Source organism: Stylophora pistillata, unplaced genomic scaffold (genome assembly GCF_964205215.1).
Source record: "Stylophora pistillata unplaced genomic scaffold, jaStyPist1.2 SCAFFOLD_132, whole genome shotgun sequence".
Lineage (NCBI taxonomy): Eukaryota > Metazoa > Cnidaria > Anthozoa > Scleractinia > Pocilloporidae > Stylophora > Stylophora pistillata.
Window position 1 is genome coordinate 161,067 of NW_028290810.1, and position 19,184 is coordinate 180,250.

At 37.3% G+C, this 19,184-nt stretch overlaps 3 protein-coding genes and 1 long non-coding RNA gene across 9 annotated transcripts; 2 read left to right on the forward strand and 2 right to left on the reverse strand.

The window, feature by feature from the left end:
* The first annotated feature begins 220 nt into the window (after positions 1-220).
* Positions 221-5,003, forward strand: LOC148715930 (separin-like). Its single transcript, XM_088746307.1, has 5 exons — positions 221-471; positions 868-951; positions 2,387-2,495; positions 2,656-2,711; positions 3,350-5,003. Exons 1-5 carry the CDS (start codon positions 449-451, stop codon positions 3,561-3,563), a joined length of 486 nt encoding a protein of 161 aa, XP_088602433.1. The 5' UTR covers positions 221-448; the 3' UTR covers positions 3,564-5,003.
* Positions 5,004-6,894: 1,891 nt separating this feature from the next.
* On the forward strand, positions 6,895-8,575 carry LOC148715931 (uncharacterized). Of its 3 annotated transcripts, XR_015995759.1 has the most exons (4): positions 6,895-6,959; positions 7,058-7,095; positions 7,472-7,550; positions 7,692-8,575. It is a non-coding gene; the product is annotated as an uncharacterized LOC148715931 (long non-coding RNA). The 3 variants fall into 3 exon arrangements; XR_015995758.1 differs by lacking the exon at positions 7,058-7,095; XR_015995760.1 differs by lacking the exon at positions 6,895-6,959 and having other exon boundaries at positions 7,025-7,095.
* A 2,715-nt stretch (positions 8,576-11,290) lies between these two features.
* LOC148715932 (uncharacterized) lies at positions 11,291-13,885 on the reverse strand. The gene is made up of 3 exons (XM_088746249.1): positions 13,514-13,885; positions 12,923-13,111; positions 11,291-12,440 (listed from the first exon to the last, which is right to left on the reverse strand). Exons 1-3 carry the CDS (start codon positions 13,746-13,748, stop codon positions 12,412-12,414), a joined length of 453 nt encoding a protein of 150 aa, XP_088602375.1. The 5' UTR covers positions 13,749-13,885; the 3' UTR covers positions 11,291-12,411.
* A 1,273-nt stretch (positions 13,886-15,158) lies between these two features.
* Positions 15,159-18,991, reverse strand: LOC148715933 (uncharacterized). 4 transcript variants are annotated; one of them, XM_088746251.1, is made up of 6 exons: positions 18,589-18,991; positions 18,219-18,485; positions 17,964-18,027; positions 17,664-17,786; positions 16,330-16,384; positions 15,159-15,274 (listed from the first exon to the last, which is right to left on the reverse strand). In XM_088746251.1, the coding sequence occupies exons 2-6, from the start codon at positions 18,313-18,315 to the stop codon at positions 15,269-15,271; spliced, it is 345 nt and encodes a 114-aa protein (XP_088602377.1). In that variant the 5' UTR covers positions 18,316-18,485; positions 18,589-18,991; the 3' UTR covers positions 15,159-15,268. The 4 variants fall into 4 exon arrangements, 2 of the variants coding, with proteins under 2 accessions (XP_088602377.1, XP_088602376.1); XR_015995751.1 differs by adding an exon at positions 16,717-16,859 and having other exon boundaries at positions 15,193-15,274; positions 16,330-16,397; positions 18,219-18,991; XR_015995750.1 differs by adding an exon at positions 16,494-16,859 and having other exon boundaries at positions 15,195-15,274; positions 18,219-18,991.
* Positions 18,992-19,184: the final 193 nt, after the last annotated feature.

Consider the following 19,184-nt stretch of genomic DNA (forward strand, 5'->3'; position numbering starts at 1 on the left):
AAGAAATTTTTTTTTAATTAATTATATCAACCCTGATGCCCACTGATTGTGTAAACCATGGTTTGGGTTAGACCTTGTGTAAAGAACTGGCTCATTTGGTTTCTGGAGCATAATTCTCCCTTACAATAATAGTTTTGTAATTTTAGGAAAAGAAGTTGTGATCTGATACAAAAAAAGTGTCATTTCATTATCTATTAGCCAAGGTAAGCATACAGGAAAAATTGTCAATTGATTGAATAGAATGATGGTCTTTTGAAATGTGGTTGCCTACCACCACAACTTTTGTGCCAGATTCTTAGCTTTTAATACCTTGATATTCATTGTCAGTTAATATTTTTTTCTGCATTTTTCTTGATAGTTATCGTGTCAAAGACAGTTGCCTGAGATTGATCCTGAGAAAACATTCTATGCACTCAATCCTCAGAATAACCTACCCAACACCCAGAAAATGTTTCAGAAGTGGTTTGATAGGTACAAAACACAAGCAAACGATTGAAGCAAATGAAACAGAAGAAAGACCTGATGTTGTGTTTCCTATATATTAAACTAGGCTATACAAGTTGGTAGAGGTAACACCAATATATTATAAACTGAACAAATAGATTCAATGTTGCTGTGTGTCTGTTTAGTAATAGATCACAGATGACATCAAAATGTAGTAAGAACAAAAAGTGACACAGGAAGCCCAGCCAAGTGTGTCACTGATTTTGGCATTTTGGCAACATGTAATGGTTTTAAAGGATAAGAAAGCAAAATGTTGTTGATGATGACATTACTCTTGCACCTGTTTTTTAATAGATCACAAGTACGAACCAATCAAAATGCTTGTATAATCCAGCTTATATGAATAATTGTTGTCACTTGCAGCAAAGATGGATGGCAAGGTATCACAGGAAAGGCTCCCACACAGGAAGAGTTCAGGAGTGCTTTAACTGACCATGACCTGTTCATGTGAGTTATTGTAAAGGCTCCAGTAAGGGGCCTATTGGCCCACACAGCCAACCAGGAGTATTACCACTCACCCCCCCCCCCCTGAAAATTCAGCAGAAGCCATTTGTCCTTCTGGGTGAAGAGAGGCACTGTGAGAGTAAAGTGTTTTGCCCACAAACATAACACACTAACCCAGCCAGTACTCAAACCCAGACCTCTCAACCCAGAGTCCATTGCACTATTCTAGGGTCTCCAGTCAGCTTTGACTGTCCACGACCTGTTCATGTGAATAACTAAAAACACTCCAGTAAATCTCCTTTTAAATGAGCCCCCTCTGTCTAGAAGATCAAGCTTCTGGTATGCCTCCTATCTCTCATCAGTCTCCACTTTACCCCTCTCTCTTTCCCCAACAAAAACAGTCATGCACTGGTTATATTATCCTCCATTTGAGAATGTCAGCTTCCATCTTTAAACATTACAAGTTCTCTACCAAGAAATGTATACAGCAGATCAGCGGGAATGTAAAGAATTATCATTTGGCTCTTACAAAGTTTTTGAAAAGAACCTTCCTCTCACACCCCTCTGATATGCATACCTCTAAAATAAACCCTAGTTCTGAAACCCTGAAGATTTCTAAGCCTGCCATTGACAAAGTAGAGAATTTAAAAGGTCATAGAGGTTGGATATTTGCAGAGCTGTTAGTGCTGAAATACTGAGAATCATGATTCTTGAATGTTAAATAAGTTGACTAAGATAGAGACAAAGATACTTTGCGTTTCTTTTATACATACTTGAAATTTTGCTTCTGTAACTAATTAAGTTGGATGACCCATGTTATTATCATTCTGATATGTCTGTATCAGTTACTACCAGTAATGATTTATGCTACATTGACTGAACTATATGCAAATTACAACTGAAACAGGGGAGATGGTGTTTTCTTTTATTTTAGAAGTGAAATCAGTATCTATGACCCTTTTTATATGACATTTGATGCTCTTGCGTGAGTTGCAGTTGCTTAGCTGCTAAACTGGGTCCATAATACAACCGTTACACATATTAAGGATCATATTTGCTGTAGGTGCTCTCAACCAATACATCGGTTGACATAATTATTTGTTGAGAGTCAGTTAACATTTGACCGATATGTTGGTTGACATTTGGCTGACAGTCGGTCAATGTATCGGTAAAGATATTGACCATCAACTGTCGACCAAGTCTCAACCAAGTATCGGCCAGCTGTGAACCAACCATCAACCAAGTGCCGACTGACTATCGACCAAGTGTCACCCAAGTGTTGACTGACTTTCAACTGATATATCAGTGGAGAGCACCTGCAGTAAACATGATCCCATACTTATTAGTTCTAGATGCGATAAACATTTTCAGATAAGGGTATCTACAGTAGAAAGTTTTGTTGTTGTTGCTTTAATCATCGCATCAATATTCTTTCTAGATATTTTGGTCATGGCACTGGGCGTGAATTTCTGCAGGGTGATGACATTCAAAGGTTGGATTGTCGAGCTGTTACTCTGCTTATGGGTTGCAGTTCGGGAAAACTACAGGTTAGTTTATTCCTGACCGTGAAGGAAAAACATTATCACATAATTGTTGTTGACAAACCAAAAAAAGGCAAAGGAAGTGTCCAATTGTCTGGTTCAGATGTGTAGTTGGTTGAGACTAGGCATGGGGCATATAAGTAACCACTCTATTTTAATTCATTAGGCTGGTGGAGAGTGTGAGCCAAGGGGGATGGCCTTAATCTATCTTCTGGCAAGCTGGTATGTCTTTGGCATTCATTTCTTGTGTGTTAGTTCCCTTACAAAGTCTTTTACTGACGTGCTATATTGCAGGTTTCAACAGCTTTTTGCTTAAGCAGCTGTTGATATAGTAGTGGGTAGCTGTCCTTGGAAAAGGGGTCCTAAGGCAAGACTTAAATATGAGAGCGAGCTCGCAGGCTCAATAGACAGCAGTAAGAGGACTCATGGGCAGTGATAGACAGCTGATAACCAGCTTTTATTGAACCCTCTGGCTCTATTTGACAGAGCTCAACACTAACTTTTCAACTTACTAGCCAAGTGGCCAGTCACAACTTAGATGTTATGACAATTTCAGTTTGTTTACTAGCTACACTGGCTAGTGGAAATCGAAAAACACTGGTCAAAACTGAATTTCTACAAGTGTGTGGCTAGTTGGCTATCATTAGTGTCAAGTCCTGATTTGAACCCAAATGTCAACTGCTATTGACCTTTGTCGTTGGGAAACTCGTATAACTTTGCTTTCCTTATAGGTTGGGCACTCCCTTTTCTTGGACCAGACCCTCAAGGAACTAGTTATTCTTCAAAGACCATAGCTCTACTCTATGGTTCACTGTATAGATATGTAGCATGTAATCTATTTATAATGTATTCACTTTCAGCCCAGCCATCATTGCTAACTTGTGGGATGTTACTGACAAAGACATTGATCGCTTCAGTGAATTGCTGCTGAAACAGTGGCTTCAATCTGGGTCTTGTTTCTCATTACCACAAGTACTAAGCCAGTCGCGACAAGCTTGTAAACTGAAAAATCTGATAGGAGCATCTCCTGTAGTTTATGGCCTTCCAGCTTACACTAAGGAACAGAATGGTTAACCAAGGATTATATACTAAAATATCTCTAGTTCCAGTGGGCAATAGCAAAGTATTTACTAGTGCTGGTTGTGTGGCAAAGAGGACAAGCATTATGCAGAGTGCGTTTGGAAATGGTAGTGCATACAATTTTAATGTTGATAGAGCACTTAAGTGTAGACTACCATATGCAATAGGTGCTAAATCTACATGGGCTGAAAGTACCCAATCAGTTTGAGCAGAGCCAGTTTGTCATACTTTGTCCCACAATCCTGTTAAGTTGTACAAGAAAGAAACCCATTTGAAACAGAGGGACATTATCTTTTTTTTCCTGTTCTACTACAGCTCTTATTCTCTATCGCACTTATTTGTTTTTGAAATTTTGTCAGTACCAACATATCCAAGGAATACATGACAAAATTTGCTTTGTCAAGTAACAAACCAAGGTTACAGTTATTAACTGTTTGTAACCATTTTACCATATTATATCATCAATTGGGAACAATTTGAGTAATATGTCATCTGTATATTAATGTTTTACATTGGCAATTAAAGTTTAGCTTGCATATTAAGGGCATTTCTCTGATATCTGTACCAATTGTGAAAAAAATGGAAAAGGATACAATTCATAACAGAATGAATTCCAAGAAGGTACCTAATAATTTTAGTGTCAATATTTGTTTTAATAATTGATCTTGAAATGATGATGATGTTGTTGTTGCCTCAATAAAGTGTAATTATTCATGTAAATATATAGTTCTAGGTTTCCTCTCAAATGTGTATTTTCATTAATTTTGTCAAAGTTAATGCAACAATATAAAAGCAACCCTTTTTTACTTAATTTTAAAGATCTAAAATGAGTTTCTCCTTGGAAATGCAAGTATTCTTGCTTGAGTGTCAACCTCAATTTTAAAGATATATCTTCATATGTAGCTGTGAAAATCAGGCAAATGTGCATTTTTGTTGATTGTTGAAAGGTTTGCTATGGTGAAAGAGAAGTAGTTTTCAAGCAAACTTCATGAAAACAAACGGGGAAAGGAAGAGGGGGACCAAACAAACAGAGAAAGCCCTTGGTTGACTTTTCAAACCCTTAAGAGTAATCAGCATCTAATATCTCCACACAGTGACACTGCCAAATCATTCATTAGGATCATGAGAATAAAGAAAAAAAAACTAAGATTTGATGGCTAATCAAAGGAAATGTAAAGAGAGAAATGTGGAGAATACGGATACTGAAGTCGGGCTAGGTGTTCTTGAATTACAATTTTTTTAGAGTCCTGTTTTGTTTTCTCCAAGATGGGTATGGACACATTTCTGTGCATGTGAAGAATGAAACAAAGTGCTCAACAATTGTAAAATATTAATTAGTATTATGTATCACATTTCATACTAACTAAAGAATTAAATTTGCCAGTTTATTTATGTTTTGCACTAACGGTACAAAATTAAATTTCTGGTAGTTTACCTGTCTGTTTTTAGATCTTTATTGATACAGGAAACACCCACTGAAATGGCTGTTTTCCATAGTCAATGCTGAGCTAACAAACTGCTTTAACCCTTAACAGGCATTAAATGGGATTTCACACAGAGCTTCCACATTTTTGCCAGACATTTGAAAGGATGGCTGCCAAGGAGTTTAAAAAACAGCATAAAACCAAGCAGCAAGCCTTACCCTTAAAACCAAAGTCTATTTGTTCAATCGGTGAAAAACGATATCCAACAGATACATCGCAATTCAGTGGAGAAGGGTTAACAAAACACACTCTGCTACCCGCCCAGTAGAGATTTATTCAGTGAATAGTACTATCCAGCCTTTGAAAATCCAGGAGAGTTACTGTTGAGATTTCAGGAGTGAAAGGGTTAATACTTATGCCTTAAGGCCAGTGATAGACCACCGAGGTGGCAACTTCTTGCAGTCATGCAATGATCAAAATGTTAATCAATAAAAAGAACTGTTTCAGTAGATCCTGAAAACAACCACTCCAGGTAACTTTGTGTATACATGTACTTGACACCTTGGGTATATTGGGCATGCTGTATCAAAATAGTGCAATGGCAAAAATAATACTGTTTGCTGAGCGGTAAAGAAATTATTAATCTGATCCCTTGGTGAAGATTATTGAACCACCTGGAATGACCAGTGGTAACGCTGAGGATGACTAAGTTACAAAATGAATTCATCAAGTTGATGCACAATTGTTTCAACCGGCCTCAGATATGGCAATGTCTGTCTTTATGAAGTTAACTACAGATGACATGGACCAAAATTTACCGTGTAAAAGTTTAGAAATTTTTTTGTAACTTACACTACAGCAAGCACCTAACAACTCGCTGACACCCTTTGATCAGAAGACCACTTTCCTTTCATTTTGCTTTTGACATGAATGGATGAATGGTATAGTAAATAATGAGGCCATTTGGCCCCATTTAGCCTCTATTAAAGGTATATCTGTTTGCATCAAGCCAAATTTCCAGACATGGGGAGTGAAAACCTTCTAATCATTCGTGACATCTCCAAGTCACCTTTAACAGTACTTTTGTCTGCCATTCTCCACACCTAGAGCAACTAGTTTACAAAGAAATTAGCATGGCAAAACAACCTGTTCTTCCAGAATTGCCTCGCATTAAAATTGTGTCAACTAAAAAAATAGCTAACATAAATATACTATCTCAGTGTTGATCTTCCTTCAGGAACTGGAACACAGATGAAAAGTCTAGCTTAGCATATCCTTTATTGCACATTATTCTATAAATTTGATGAGCAAGTGAACCCATTGGTGTAGGAGTGGTAGTAGCAGTTGCTGCACTTTGAGCGAGACCTAAGTCCTGTAACAAAAACCAAAACTTTTTTAGTGCTTTTTGTTGACAAGAATGATCCATTTCTGAATTCCAAACATTCATGCTTTGATAATAAGGCTTACTGCAAAACCTAATTCTCCCATCACTTGCCCTTTACCCTCACTATGAAACAGAAGTATATTAAGTCTTGGATATGCCCTATTTCAATCTATTCTGGTGGTCAAACTCACATTGACTCATTTATGTTTGAGATTTTGTCTGGATTGGTACCAAACAGGAAAATTGATTTGAAAATTACCCAGAAAAAAATATTATAGGGGGGGGGGGGGGATGGGGGAATGGAAAGGGCTGGGCTGAAGGCTTTGATATTGCAATGTGTTGTAAACAGGTACAGTTGTGGGATCCATGTACTATATAGTATGTCCCAAGACAAAAAAAAAAATATATATATATATATATATATATATATATATATTAATCAATATATATATTAGACCACTCAAATTAACCACCAAGCTGTATATTGTCACACTGTTTTAATTTATACTGAAACAACTATTTGAATATTTCATTTCTAGACTGGATTATCGTTATACTCAAGAACTGATACACATGAACCAGGTAAGGAAGATGTTCTACTCATGGTGCATCCTTTCAGTGGTAGGAATTTTTAATTTTTGCTTTTTCACCACTCAATACAATTGATATACTCCATCTAGGCACAAGAGCTGCAGGCAACCATTAGTTTTAGATTAAGGTAAATTCTAGTATTGTTTATGAAAAATTTTCTGTGGAATGAGCCTATATTCTTTTCTTACCACCAGACAATTGCTTTCTTACCCTGGTATAGCCACATCCCTCGGTCTGATTCAAGGTGTAACTCTGCATGTCCACATAGGATTTTAAAATTCTTGCAATATCATTTCATGTCGGGGTAAATAGGTCACCTTTGAGATTGAAGGTGGTAGTGAGACAGAAATTCAGCCTTGCCAAGGGTTCCTGAAATTTCACAGCAATCTATGAGGTGCGGGCCTTTCAGACGGGGTTAATTCTGTGTTTATATATATGTCTAAATTTACACATGTCCACAAATTTGTGGACTGCCTTGAAAACTTCCTTTCTCCTTCTTTCAGAGGCAACCTCTATGTCGAGCAACTTGAACTCTTCATTTTTCCCTGACCTGTCAGCTGCCTGTGAAGAGGCTCACAGAAGGTAAAATCCCAAGTTTGCATTTGCAACCAAGATAGGATTTTGGGGTGGTGAGATTAAGAACTGTATCTGATTATAGAAGGTAACTGTAATACTCCAGTGAAAGACATACACACAGACATAATTGACAATTTTTTTTTTCAGAATAAAGGGAGACAAAGTACTTTCTACACCTAGGGTGAACTGGTTAGAGAAGCCAGAACTCTGTAAGCATGAGGAATGTGAAACAACACAATGGAAATGGATTGATATCTATAAGGGAGCTCAACCCTCCAAGCCACTTGAACTTGTCAGGTTTCAAAGATTAATTGTTTGTTCATACTCCACAAGATCTAATCAGTGCAATAAAGGAAGAACTGGTAAATTCTAGAGTATAGAAAAATACACTGGGTGAGGTGACCTGGTTTAGCCAGCAAATACCAACCAAAACTTTCCCACTCACCATGCAATATCTAAAGAAGTGTGGACTTCTTCCCCAGTTGAAAATTTTCTGGTCTTCTGTGATAGCCAGCTGAAAACAGAATATTCATCATCACCTAATCATAACTCTGAAAACTTTACTATTACTATTAATATTTTTTAATATTAATACTTTTTGAAGTTCTGGAGAGAAAATACTCTTAAGAAATGTTTTCCTCAGCTCAAGAAAGTATCAACAGTGGTGCAAAGACTAAAATATAAAGTAAGAAAATTTGGCAAAATTACTTACACTTTCAAATGATCCACAACAAATCAAGTAAAGTTTCTCATTCTTTAAAGTCACTACAGGCACTGGAAGTGTCTGCTTACTGTTGTTTCCTAGTCCTAACTGACTATACAGTCCTAAGTAAAACAAACACCACAAGATACATGCCTAAATGTCTTTACAAAATCAGAAACAACTAACCTAAATATCATTAAAGGATTAACATGAGCCAGGTAGTTTTGGACAGGACAAAGTATGTAGAGACAAAAAGTGTCCAACTACATGGATTTGTATTTTATATTCAGCCTAAACCATAAAATAAACTTGAGATCAAATAATACCAGCTGATCACTGGGAGAGTATCGAATTATAACACTGCTTAAAATTCAACATAGGGTTTTGCCCAATTGCCCTTCCCCTGTTAATCTCCAAAGTTCAAATTTCTAAAAAATCCCTTGCAGCCTGTACATTTCCAAAATGACCACAATACAAACCAATTTGAAACAAAATTACAAATTGAAGGAAATTTCTGTTAACTGTTTGACTGTTAACTGCTTGACTGTTCATACCTCCTCCAGATGTGGGAATTTGTCCCTGAAAAAAGAAATGATTTAAACAGGGTTGGAAAACATTGCCTCTCTTCCATTTCCAGTAATAAATAGGTGAGGCCACTTTTGATATATTAAAATTCTAACATGACTCCCAGGCTAGGAGGAATAAACCAAAAGCAATTCATCATTCATTGTCCAACCTCTATGTGATATCTTTTGTTTTTTTTTCCCCTAAGCCTCTGAACCAAGTTTGAATTTTTAATGTCACAAAAATGGTTCATTCAAGTGTATGGCTCTTCCTTGATGTGGGCCTTAACAAGTTCTTTCATAGCAACATTCTTTTGTCTCATAACCCAGCTTAGTAAAACTTAGGTCAAAATATAATATTTGGTCAGTGCACAAAACTCACTAGGTGGGAGACATGGTTAACCATGGCCATCAGTTTGTGTGCTGAAGAATATTTCTAGCACTCTGTGTTTCATTTCTTCAAAAAGAAGTGATACTTATTTAGTTTTTCCTCTTTAAATTAAGTTTTTCCACTTTAAATTAATAAGCCTCCCTCTAAGCCAACCTCCCCCCCAAAGTCCGTGGAATAAATAAGCTCCCCCCCTCCCCCTCCGGGAAGGCTTATTATAGGATTTATGGTATTCAGGTGCAGATTGAATTTACTTTGACACAAACCAAAACCAACCTGAGCTGTAAGTACTGCACTGTGTGAATACCCAGGATCTAGTTTGGTCACTTGATACTGATCAAGTGCTTGCACATGTGTTGGGAGGAGTGGATCTTCAATGCTACCCACTCCTAACTGTCCATGGTCTCCCCATCCCCACGACCACAACCGGTGATCTCCTGACAGAGCCATGGAGTGATAATGTACAAACATAACTGCTATACATTTGTCCAATAGCTCGGTAATGTAGACAGGCCTTGTCTGTTGCAGTGTGTCTCCTTGGCCAAGCTTTCGTCAAAATAACACAACACTGTTAAAAAAAATTATCATGTGAATCAGGAAATTATTTCTAAATGCATTATCTGATTCAAAGATGCTGTAATCAAAGTTGAAAACTACCACCTCAGAAATGGCATTCTGGTAGGGCTCTGCCTTTTTATCCTTCAAGTCCCTATAATATCCATATAAATTATTACCCAGTAAACAGGTTGTGAGATACTCAAACTTATCATGTAGAAATTGCTGTCTTGATCTAATGTAAAGTTCTTGTCACTAATTTACAAGGAGATGTGTAGCAGTTAGAGGGGAGAATTGACAATCAGACTTTGGGATTAAGTTAAAGGGTTAAAATCAAAAGGAACATCTTGCAAGGATGCTGATCAATAATAAAGTTGTATTTCTTACCTCTCCATACTCTGATGATCCCCAAGAATACACCTATGCAAGGGAAAATAATCAAATTAATCCCCGACGCATACTTCTTGCCAGCTGGCCTCACATCAATGAATCAAAATGTATCACATTTTACTCAGAATAGAGATCATGGTTAATGGTTCCTGCTTAAAATGAGAGCAGTTCCTCATACGAGTCTGCTGGGAATGTTTAGCCCCACTGCATACTACTCACTTTGAAAATTCAACTCTCTTGCTGAGATGGATAAGCTAAACCTCTTATCATGATCTTCTTGGGAGCTAGCAGTTCATGTTAATTAACTATGATTCCTTAGCCCATCACTGGACGAGGAGAAGATCATGAAGTACACCCCGCTTCTTGTAGAGCTCAAGAGACAGTACCCGGGTTTTAATATCGTTCAGTACAACATAATCATCGATATCCTGGGAGGGTACTCGAAAGACCTCAAGAAGAGCGTCAGGGAGCTTGTTGGATCAGAAAGGAGTACAGCAGTGTTAGGTAGAATGCAGAAGTCTGTAGTCAGCAGTTCACTCAAGATCTTTGAAAGTCATGAGTTGAAGACTTCATCTTAGCCATATGTTATTTTGTTGAGTTTTTAAGACATTAGGAACTAGCCACTAGGGCTTTTTTTTTTAGAAGTTTTTTTTTTTATCATTTTGTATAAGTTTTTCTTTTTTGGGGGGGGGGGTACATATGTAAATTCTAAACTTGTTAGCTGGCCACGTCCTAGGCGCCCAGCTTTCGTGTATATGAGTTCTGGCATCCAGACGTTTTAACTGCCACATAATATATATATATAGACGTATTTTATTATTTCGTGTTTTTTATTTATTTCTTTATTTACGTTCTCAAAGTTTAGGAAGATTTTAATCCTACGTGCAGCCTGGGTTATGTTTATCGCCCCAGTCCCCAGTCTTTGTATGATCTTATGGCAAACATAACTTTTTAAAACTGTCGGATATTAATAACATTTTGTTCAACTACATATCTGCTCAAACCTATGATACACGCAACAGATTTGAAAAAGTGAACCGCGAGGCTATACCTTTGAAAGGTCCCCTAACTAAACTGTAAAAACACGGATAAAAAATCATTAGTGCAGGAGAAAAATGACATCATAAGGAATAATAGTTTGATGAAATTTTATACAACAACAATAACAACTTTATTAGGTACTTGCATAAGTAGTACATGGCATTATCTAAGTAAGAATAAATATTTAACATCAATTCGTCTTTAACAGAACTTCTTGTCTGATATTCATTATTTGGAATATAAAAGCAGAAATGAGTCTACAATAAATGATGACAATAAATGTTGTTTTCCACACAATGGCAAGTGGGATTCATAGTTAAATCAGGCAAGGTCATAACATGCAGATACTAAGCAAAGTGGCAGCTACGTAGAAACGCGAGCTGAGTAATAATAAGAATCATTGCCACCAAAACTATTTGATTATTTGGTGCACTGCTCCTTCCCAACAGTGTCCAGGAAACAGGTTCTTCCACTTGAAGTGTCTAAAGTTGACGAGAGTCCCAAAAGAGGATCCATGGTGAGTGCAGTGGAAGGGGATAAGAGAGATGGATTTATCTCAAGATTGCACTTTAAACCCGTGAATACCGATCACATACCAATTCACCAAAATTATCTCTAAATTACCACAGAACAAGTAGATTAAGGCATTCTTTTCTCTTGCATGATTACTTCATTCATCCACACAACCTTTTCTCCTAACTATCTATTGATAATCACTGTTTGTCATGTTTGAGAATGAAGGGAAACTGGGCTATTAGCAATATAGTAATTTGGTTCCTTCATTAGCTTTCAATTTGCCTCATCTTTACAGAGCTTTCTTATTAAACTGGTTGTCTAAAGACATGTTTTAAGGAAAAGGCAAAGTGTAATGAGGTTTGCATAATATAGAAGTGAATATACATGTTGAATCACATATGATTACAGAAACGGGAAAGCCAAACAAAGGTCTGCTCTGCTGCCATAGTGTTAACATTTGGTAACTCCTCCTTCAGTTGGGCTGGATTGTACTTTGTCTTGCACTGTGGATCTCTATAGTTCTTGAGGTGCAAACTATCTATGAGTTTGTTTATTCCAGACCACATTTTGTCAAATGGTGGTGGTTAAGTGGCAATGGTTTGGACGCAGCTTTCATGCCATCAACATGACACATGTTGTATGCCAAGTATATATCACCCCAAGAAGATGGTGATAAGGCCTTCAAAACGATTAAGAGCCAATTAATTATTATCAAAAATGCTTGTGATGGACTCTCCGACCTGTTGGCATGAAATAAATATATAACCCTTCATAAGAAAACATTAAATAAAATTGATACCTCTGGTTTAACTTAATGGAGAGTCTAGCATATTAGATAACAAAATTCTCATGACTCATTTCAATAATCATAGGCATGGCTAAACCTACACTGAGGTCCAATTTTACATGTTTAACTGTATAAGTACAGGTAAGAGAAATGTACACCTGAGTTAAAGTACATAAAATGCAAACTCTGCTTGACTGGCTCAAAGATGAATCAAATCAACTCTGCAAATTAAGTCAAAGCAGTAGCAACATTTTTAATGTGATACTGTTTGCGTCTATTTATCTTTAACTTGACAATCGATCTGCACCTGCAAAAGGTGATATTATCATTAAAAAGAAAATTGTCCGGGGAAACATGACTCAAATCATACATATATATGTAAGCGGAAAGTGCAACATTTCAAAACAGCTATATATATAGTGAAAGAAGATTAACCAAGGTTCAGGAAAAGGGGATTCCATTTGTCAATAAATCCACTGCCTCGAACAATAAAAAAATGTCCACGGGACCATTTCTGCAGGCGTTTTTTTTCACCAGTTTCTTTATTACAAGATGTTGGTGTTTCCTCTGCACAGTCAGCTAGTAATGCAGCCGAGGTAGGTTGAGATAAAATCTCTTCATTTCCTGTTGTGTGAGCAAGAAAAAATGAGTTTTTTTTCTTTTGGCACTTCAAATGTAACTAAAAGCTAATGAAACATGGTATGGTAGCATATGTGACCTCTCACGCGAAAACGTACACTAACGGCTATCCGTTCGAAGGCGTTTTGCCGTGCACTTGCCTTAACCTACAATGTGGAATATGTTTGACATCAACAGGCTCAGGGAGAAGTCAAAGATAACAGGAGTCGTGCACTTAAAAACGACACACTAAAAACAAAATTTTTTCAATTAAAGCTGCATTGCTTTCAAACTTGTCATGGGTGATGCCTTTACAATTTCAGAAACATTTCAGCTGTACAAAAAGTTAAATATGCACAATTGGAAATGAATAGGCAAACTTATGGAGGGCCTAGGGGATAGGTTTACCTTGGGATAACACTGCTGATTGACCTACAGGTGTACTTGCAGTATCCAAAATGGAGTCTACCACAGATTCTACCTTTTTAGTTTCATCAGTGGTTAGGGTGATATTGTCGGCAAGTGAGAAGTAAAAAATACGAATAAGTATATGAATAAGTGAGTGCTCGCATTTTAACTGGAAGGAAGTAGTGCTAAAAAGCACTGCCCAGAATTGAAATTGCATACAGCAATTACCAGACATGAGTGAAATAACATGTACTGACCAATATCAACATGACCCTCTAGCTAAGAAGATTGCTCACACAAATACTTTGGGAAACCTTCAACTTGAGTCATCTGATACTCAACCTCTTCTATCAGTTAGCAAGTGCAATTATTTGCACTGTCTGGCAACCCACATATCAAAAGGGTAACATGTCGGATCTTTTATCGAAACATTTTTTTGATTTTTCATTTGGTATAGCAGGAAAAGATGAAAATGGTTGCACAAGAAAATTAAGGAACATCTATTCATCCTTCATGCAAAGTTGATGACATGAAGAAATGAATCGTAAACATCCGAATGTAAATCACCACTTACCTTCAACAGCACTTGCATCCTAAAACACCACAATGTTTTAAAAAGCCTCTAATATCAGAAGGAATACTTGGATGCCTGGAGGAAAGAAAATCTAAATGTTCCTGGCAAAATGCCATTCCATGGACATGGGCAGCAGTGCAGACATCAGGATAATTTACCAGGGGAAGTCCATTGATAACATTCTAATGAAAAAATGTTAAAAAAAAAAGGAGATTCGACAGTAATGACCAAATGATTATTATTAAATTGTCAAATGTTTTAAAAAGTGTGCCATTCTCAAATATAAGGGTTCCATAGCGAACATAACTGAAATCACATTCAGTAGAAGCACATTCATAATATCAGAATCCATTAGAGTCCAAACTGATTCATCCAAACCCTGACCCCATCAGATTTTTTTCACACTGGTCCTTCAAAATTTTATGCATCTATGAAATTTATTGTTATTTTTAAATAGCAACAAAACAAATGCAGTTCAATAAGAAAGTGAACATAGTAATTTACAACAAATTTTAAACTATGAATGTGATGTATTTTCTTTTAAAAGAAAAGTGAAAAAGCTTAAAGAAGAGAAAAAAATATGATAATCAAATCCCCAGAGAGTAATGTAAAACACTTTTTGTTGACCTTTCTCAAAAATATTGAAGGTGGATGAGTGAAAACAAGGATTTCAACTCTTAATGATATGAATCAGAAAATAAACATTAGGGCTTGCACCTTTCTCTTCATCATACAATGTGCGAACTTCAACTTCCACTACCTGTCTGCAACCCAAAGCTTACCACATCCTTTCAAAATAATAATGAAAGAGCCATTCCTAATCACAGATTGTATTTATAAATGACTTAGAAAATCCTCCAATCCAATCTGCTATTGGCTCCTCTGGTTTCAGCATTAATAGGAAACTACATTTCATGCAAAATAAAGGTTTGGGAAAAAAACAACTGCAAAAAGAGGGAACAGTTTACATTGCCATTCATCACCTCTAGCATTACAGTCTTCAGTGCAGTCTCCACGAGGATGTGAATAATTTGCCTGGGCTCTAAGCTTGTCAATGTGAGCCATGATTGCCTCTCTGTCATCATCAACAAACATCATCCAGAATATGTCAAGTGCCTTTCTTTCTCTTAGTTCAGCTTCCAGCTCTCCATTCCAGAAAGCATTTGTCACTCTTTTCTCACTTAATCCTGAGGAGAAGAAACACATCTTAATTTTTACAAAGGATTTACAAAATAAAGATACAAAAAGCTTCCTTCTTGAATTTTGGATCTAAAACGAAACTATAGACCCGAAATGGCTGCTAGATTCATATTCTTTTCAGTATTAGTCGGTTTCCTTTTTTTTGCTTTTTTTATAGGGCGTCCTCGGCCACGGTCAGTGCAATGGCCAAACAACTATACTTAACAAAGCCGAAGTGCAATGGTTTTGCCAAGTAACGCCTGAAGGAGGGTACAACAGTACACCAAATTCGCCCAGGAATTCAACTTGGCCCCCCGAGGATTGTAGTGTATTAAACAAATAATAGCACGAATTGTACGTGGTAACTGCAGGGATAAACACCACAAGTGATATTTCAAAATACAAATGTGTAAACTTGTATTTGCAGAACTAGTTTTCCTCTTTAACAAGTGCAGTCATAGGGGCTTCGTCCACCGGGAGCAGTTCTCGACCACAAGAGTGAGGACAGTGAGCAAGATTGCGAATAAACAACGCGTTATTACCACTCATTGTGGTTTCAAATTATCTTTAAAAGCCCACGTTAGAAAAAGAAGCTTTTGATCACCTAGTTTTTCCCTTAATGTAGTCAAGCGGGGCTTTTTCTAATGCTAATTAATTCAAGTACTTTACATTCGTTATCTTCACGAAAACTATGAGCGCCTTTTAGTTTTGGTGGCCATCTGCAGGGTGGCCGACACAACTGCGAGAAATTAATGAGATATTTAGGAGAGAATTTAAATCACAAATAAAAGAGGCCAAATAAAGTTTACATTTCAAAGATAGCTTTATCACTCGACCTTAATTATGGAAAGAAATGGCCGATTTGGGCCTTATATACAAATAAAATTTAAACTATATTCCAATAGCCGTAATGCGCCACCTACCTTCGCGTCCCCTCGACCTGCTCAAATTATAGAGTAGCTGTAAACTCCAAACTCGACAGGACGAAAAATAACAGTTACCCTTTGGAAATAATTGCTTTTATTTATATTCATGGGCCCCATACTGGAATGGTACCACTTACCTGAATTAAGTCCATGGACTTCGTTAAAGGCGACTGCAAAGCCACTAAACGAGACCTAAGAACGACAACTTCCAAATTAAAAAACAAAGTCAACTAAAAGGAGTTGTGTCCAATAATTATCAACAAAAACAATAATAAATAACAGATTATAGAGAAAGCCTTACGTTCACAAAAACAAGGTAACGAACAAATGGTTAACCGGCTGTACATTTAGATGGTAACGAACAGAGGTGTACATTTCGAGATTTAATTCAGTTTCACGCGGGGTCACGCTAATGCTCGCGAAAATTTAAACGACTATTGACTGGCAATTCAACAGTATTAAACGGCTCTATGTGCAAAAAGGAATTATAACAAAATTTCCGGAAACATTCAACAAGAACTTACGCAAAGGAAATTTGCCATTTTAAAAGAGACTTGTCCACAAAACACACATCCGAAACTTCAACAGCACTCCTTTCTTCTCCGGACAAATGCCATCCCATCCGTGGATTTATACCATGCCAGATATATTTTTCGTGCAACCCAGCCTAATCCAGGTGAAATACAATCATACAATAGCTAAAGCGACGCTAAACGAGGCTTTTATACGCGCACAACGTAACCACATCCGTAACTAAAAAAATTCGCAGCAAAGAAATCAAAGTACTTCGTAAACAAATTCGACTTAGGCTAAATGAATCCTTTGAGTATCCTTAAAAGTCAGTCTGATGAATGAGTCAAGTTCAGTCAATCGTTTGAGTATCCTTAACAGTCTGACGAGTGAGTCAAGCCCAGTCTACCCTCTGTTGTGACGGCTGTGACGGCTGTGACGGCTGTGACGGCGTCACACGCTCAAAGAACGAAATCGTACAGAATATATCGGGCATCAGATGTCGAAGTATGCACTCGATATTACGCTTATTTTCGGTTGTTTTTATGTGTTTGATATCACCAAAACGGAAATTCATACTTGGAAAGGGTGAAAAAATAACATAGAATGGGGTAATTCAAGATTTAATGAGATTTTGAAGTTATAAGCATATAAGATGCAATGAATATATGAAGTTCATATATTTTGCACTGCGGTATTAGATACGTATGATGTGCGATCCTCGCAGTAGATAGCGCTATTTATGCAATAGCGAAAATCAGACCTGAAAAAAAAAATCAGGCCTGTACGGGACTCGAACCACTGACCTCTGCGATACTAGTGCAGCGCTCTACCAGTTGAGGTAGATTCCACAAGTCTCTCTTTGCAGCAATAGAGCTGTGAATTTGACATGTTAACAACTATTATTATAATTGTTATTTTATTTTTTATTTTTATTATTACTTACCTGGTTAGTAATTACCTTTTGACTAGATCAACACAAACATCAGCTTCCATAGCTTTTGACGAGCCTTCCCAGTTGAGCCTGCAGTTGTGCATGCGAGAGTTTTTCGACTGTCTGTTGGCAGTTTCACTTGTTGCACACCTTTACAAAAGACATTATGAGTAAAGGTCCTGGATAACACTTTCAAGAGGAGACAAATATGGGTGCTGTCATATGTTGAATGATTCTGTACTTTTTTGGTCAAATTGAAAAAAAAAAACATCGCTCTTGTTGTTTACAACAAGGTGCTAGTAGACAAAATATATTTCTATACATTACTTCTTTGACCTTGAACCATAGCAAATCACCTTGCCAGTTTTTAGGCCAACCATGGAGCCAACACCTAGTGGTGAAAGTAAGGATATATTTTATTTATTTATTAATTATTTAGTTCATTAACTTTGATCATTGGCTGACACCAAAACTGTCAGTAAGCTAAAGAACAATCCAGAGAAAAAAACAGCAGCTTTCTAAGAAAATGCATAACCAAATGCACCCTTTTTAATTCTTTCAGATGTTGAATTTGCAGTGTACCTCTCAGGCTGTTGTGGGCTTTTCCCCTTTTTTGCCATCCCATGTCATATGACGCTCCTATCTCCACATTTTCCTTTTCACTATCATCTTTCCACATGTTTCTTTCGCTTTCCAAACTTTTCAGACATGATTCCTTGGCCAACTTTTCAACTTGGAGCCCCACTTCCCTCTCGCGAGCCTTCAGCGTGGACTCTCCAAGTGATGGTATATTGATGGATGATAACTACTCGTTTACGTGGGTAGGATCTATGCCTGCGTGTAGCATCCCTGTAAATATTTCGATTCAACTTATTAACAAATTGGCTAGATGTTAAATGGATGCTGTAATGGTGGAAAACAAGATTTTTAGCCACGTTTAATGTAAATAAACCTGCAGCGAGCTTCGTGTTTACATCAAAGATTGGTCTCCCTCGCGTTGTTCCGGTGCTACGGTGGGTCTTGTTTGTACGACAGGTATTTGTCTCTCCACACTCAGAGTTTGAAGAGGATATGTACAGTAGTGATCCTAACCCAGACACCGGTTCTTTTATGCAGTCGAAGAGCTGTAGAGCTGCCTCACAGGGGGACATTGAATTCCACAACTCGACGGCCGCGAAGTGGAAATCCACTGCAGACTTCCGGATCACGCACATTCTTTTCATTTTCTTGTCTTACCAGAGCATTACCAGAAGCTTTCAGCCGATTTGCGGCATTCTTATTGCAAATAAAAGCTTTCGCTCTGCAAAAGCGGCCCTTGTTTGTTTTTCTCACGCTAGCATGAAGAACGGCCGCCATCTTGGATGTCGCAATGTTATGCGCAGAAAAGGTTGCGCAGTGCAAAACAAGGGAATCGCCTTAAGGTAATTCCCTTGAAATTGCTCTACTATCAAACGTTTTTTGAAACTTGGTATGATTAACATTCATGATATAAACATTAAAAAAATGTAAAAAAAAAATGGGGTCACCGTGCTTGTTTATGCGTCGGCA

Excerpts from the sequence above, each read along its gene's own strand:
- LOC148715932 (XM_088746249.1), bottom strand. The coding sequence starts at position 13,748 with ATGTCTGGTAATTGCTGTATGCAATTTCAATTCTGGGCAGTGCTTTTT. Across the intron at positions 13,112-13,513 it reads ATCAGCAGTGTTATCCCAAG|GAAATGAAGAGATTTTATCT; the intron begins GTAAACCTATCC and ends CTCACACAACAG. Across the intron at positions 12,441-12,922 it reads TCCCCTTTTCCTGAACCTTG|GTCGGAGAGTCCATCACAAG; the intron begins GTTAATCTTCTT and ends TCATGCCAACAG.
- LOC148715930 (XM_088746307.1), top strand. The coding sequence starts at position 449 with ATGTTTCAGAAGTGGTTTGATAG. Across the intron at positions 472-867 it reads TTTCAGAAGTGGTTTGATAG|CAAAGATGGATGGCAAGGTA; the intron begins GTACAAAACACA and ends TGTCACTTGCAG. Across the intron at positions 2,496-2,655 it reads GCAGTTCGGGAAAACTACAG|GCTGGTGGAGAGTGTGAGCC; the intron begins GTTAGTTTATTC and ends TTAATTCATTAG.
- LOC148715933 (XM_088746251.1), bottom strand. The coding sequence starts at position 18,315 with ATGTGGAAAGATGATAGTGAAAAGGAAAATGTGGAGATAGGAGCGTCA. Across the intron at positions 18,028-18,218 it reads AGCCCACAACAGCCTGAGAG|GTGTTGGCTCCATGGTTGGC; the intron begins GTACACTGCAAA and ends TTTCACCACTAG. Across the intron at positions 16,385-17,663 it reads TGTGTTGATCTAGTCAAAAG|GTCTCGTTTAGTGGCTTTGC; the intron begins GTAATTACTAAC and ends TGTCGTTCTTAG.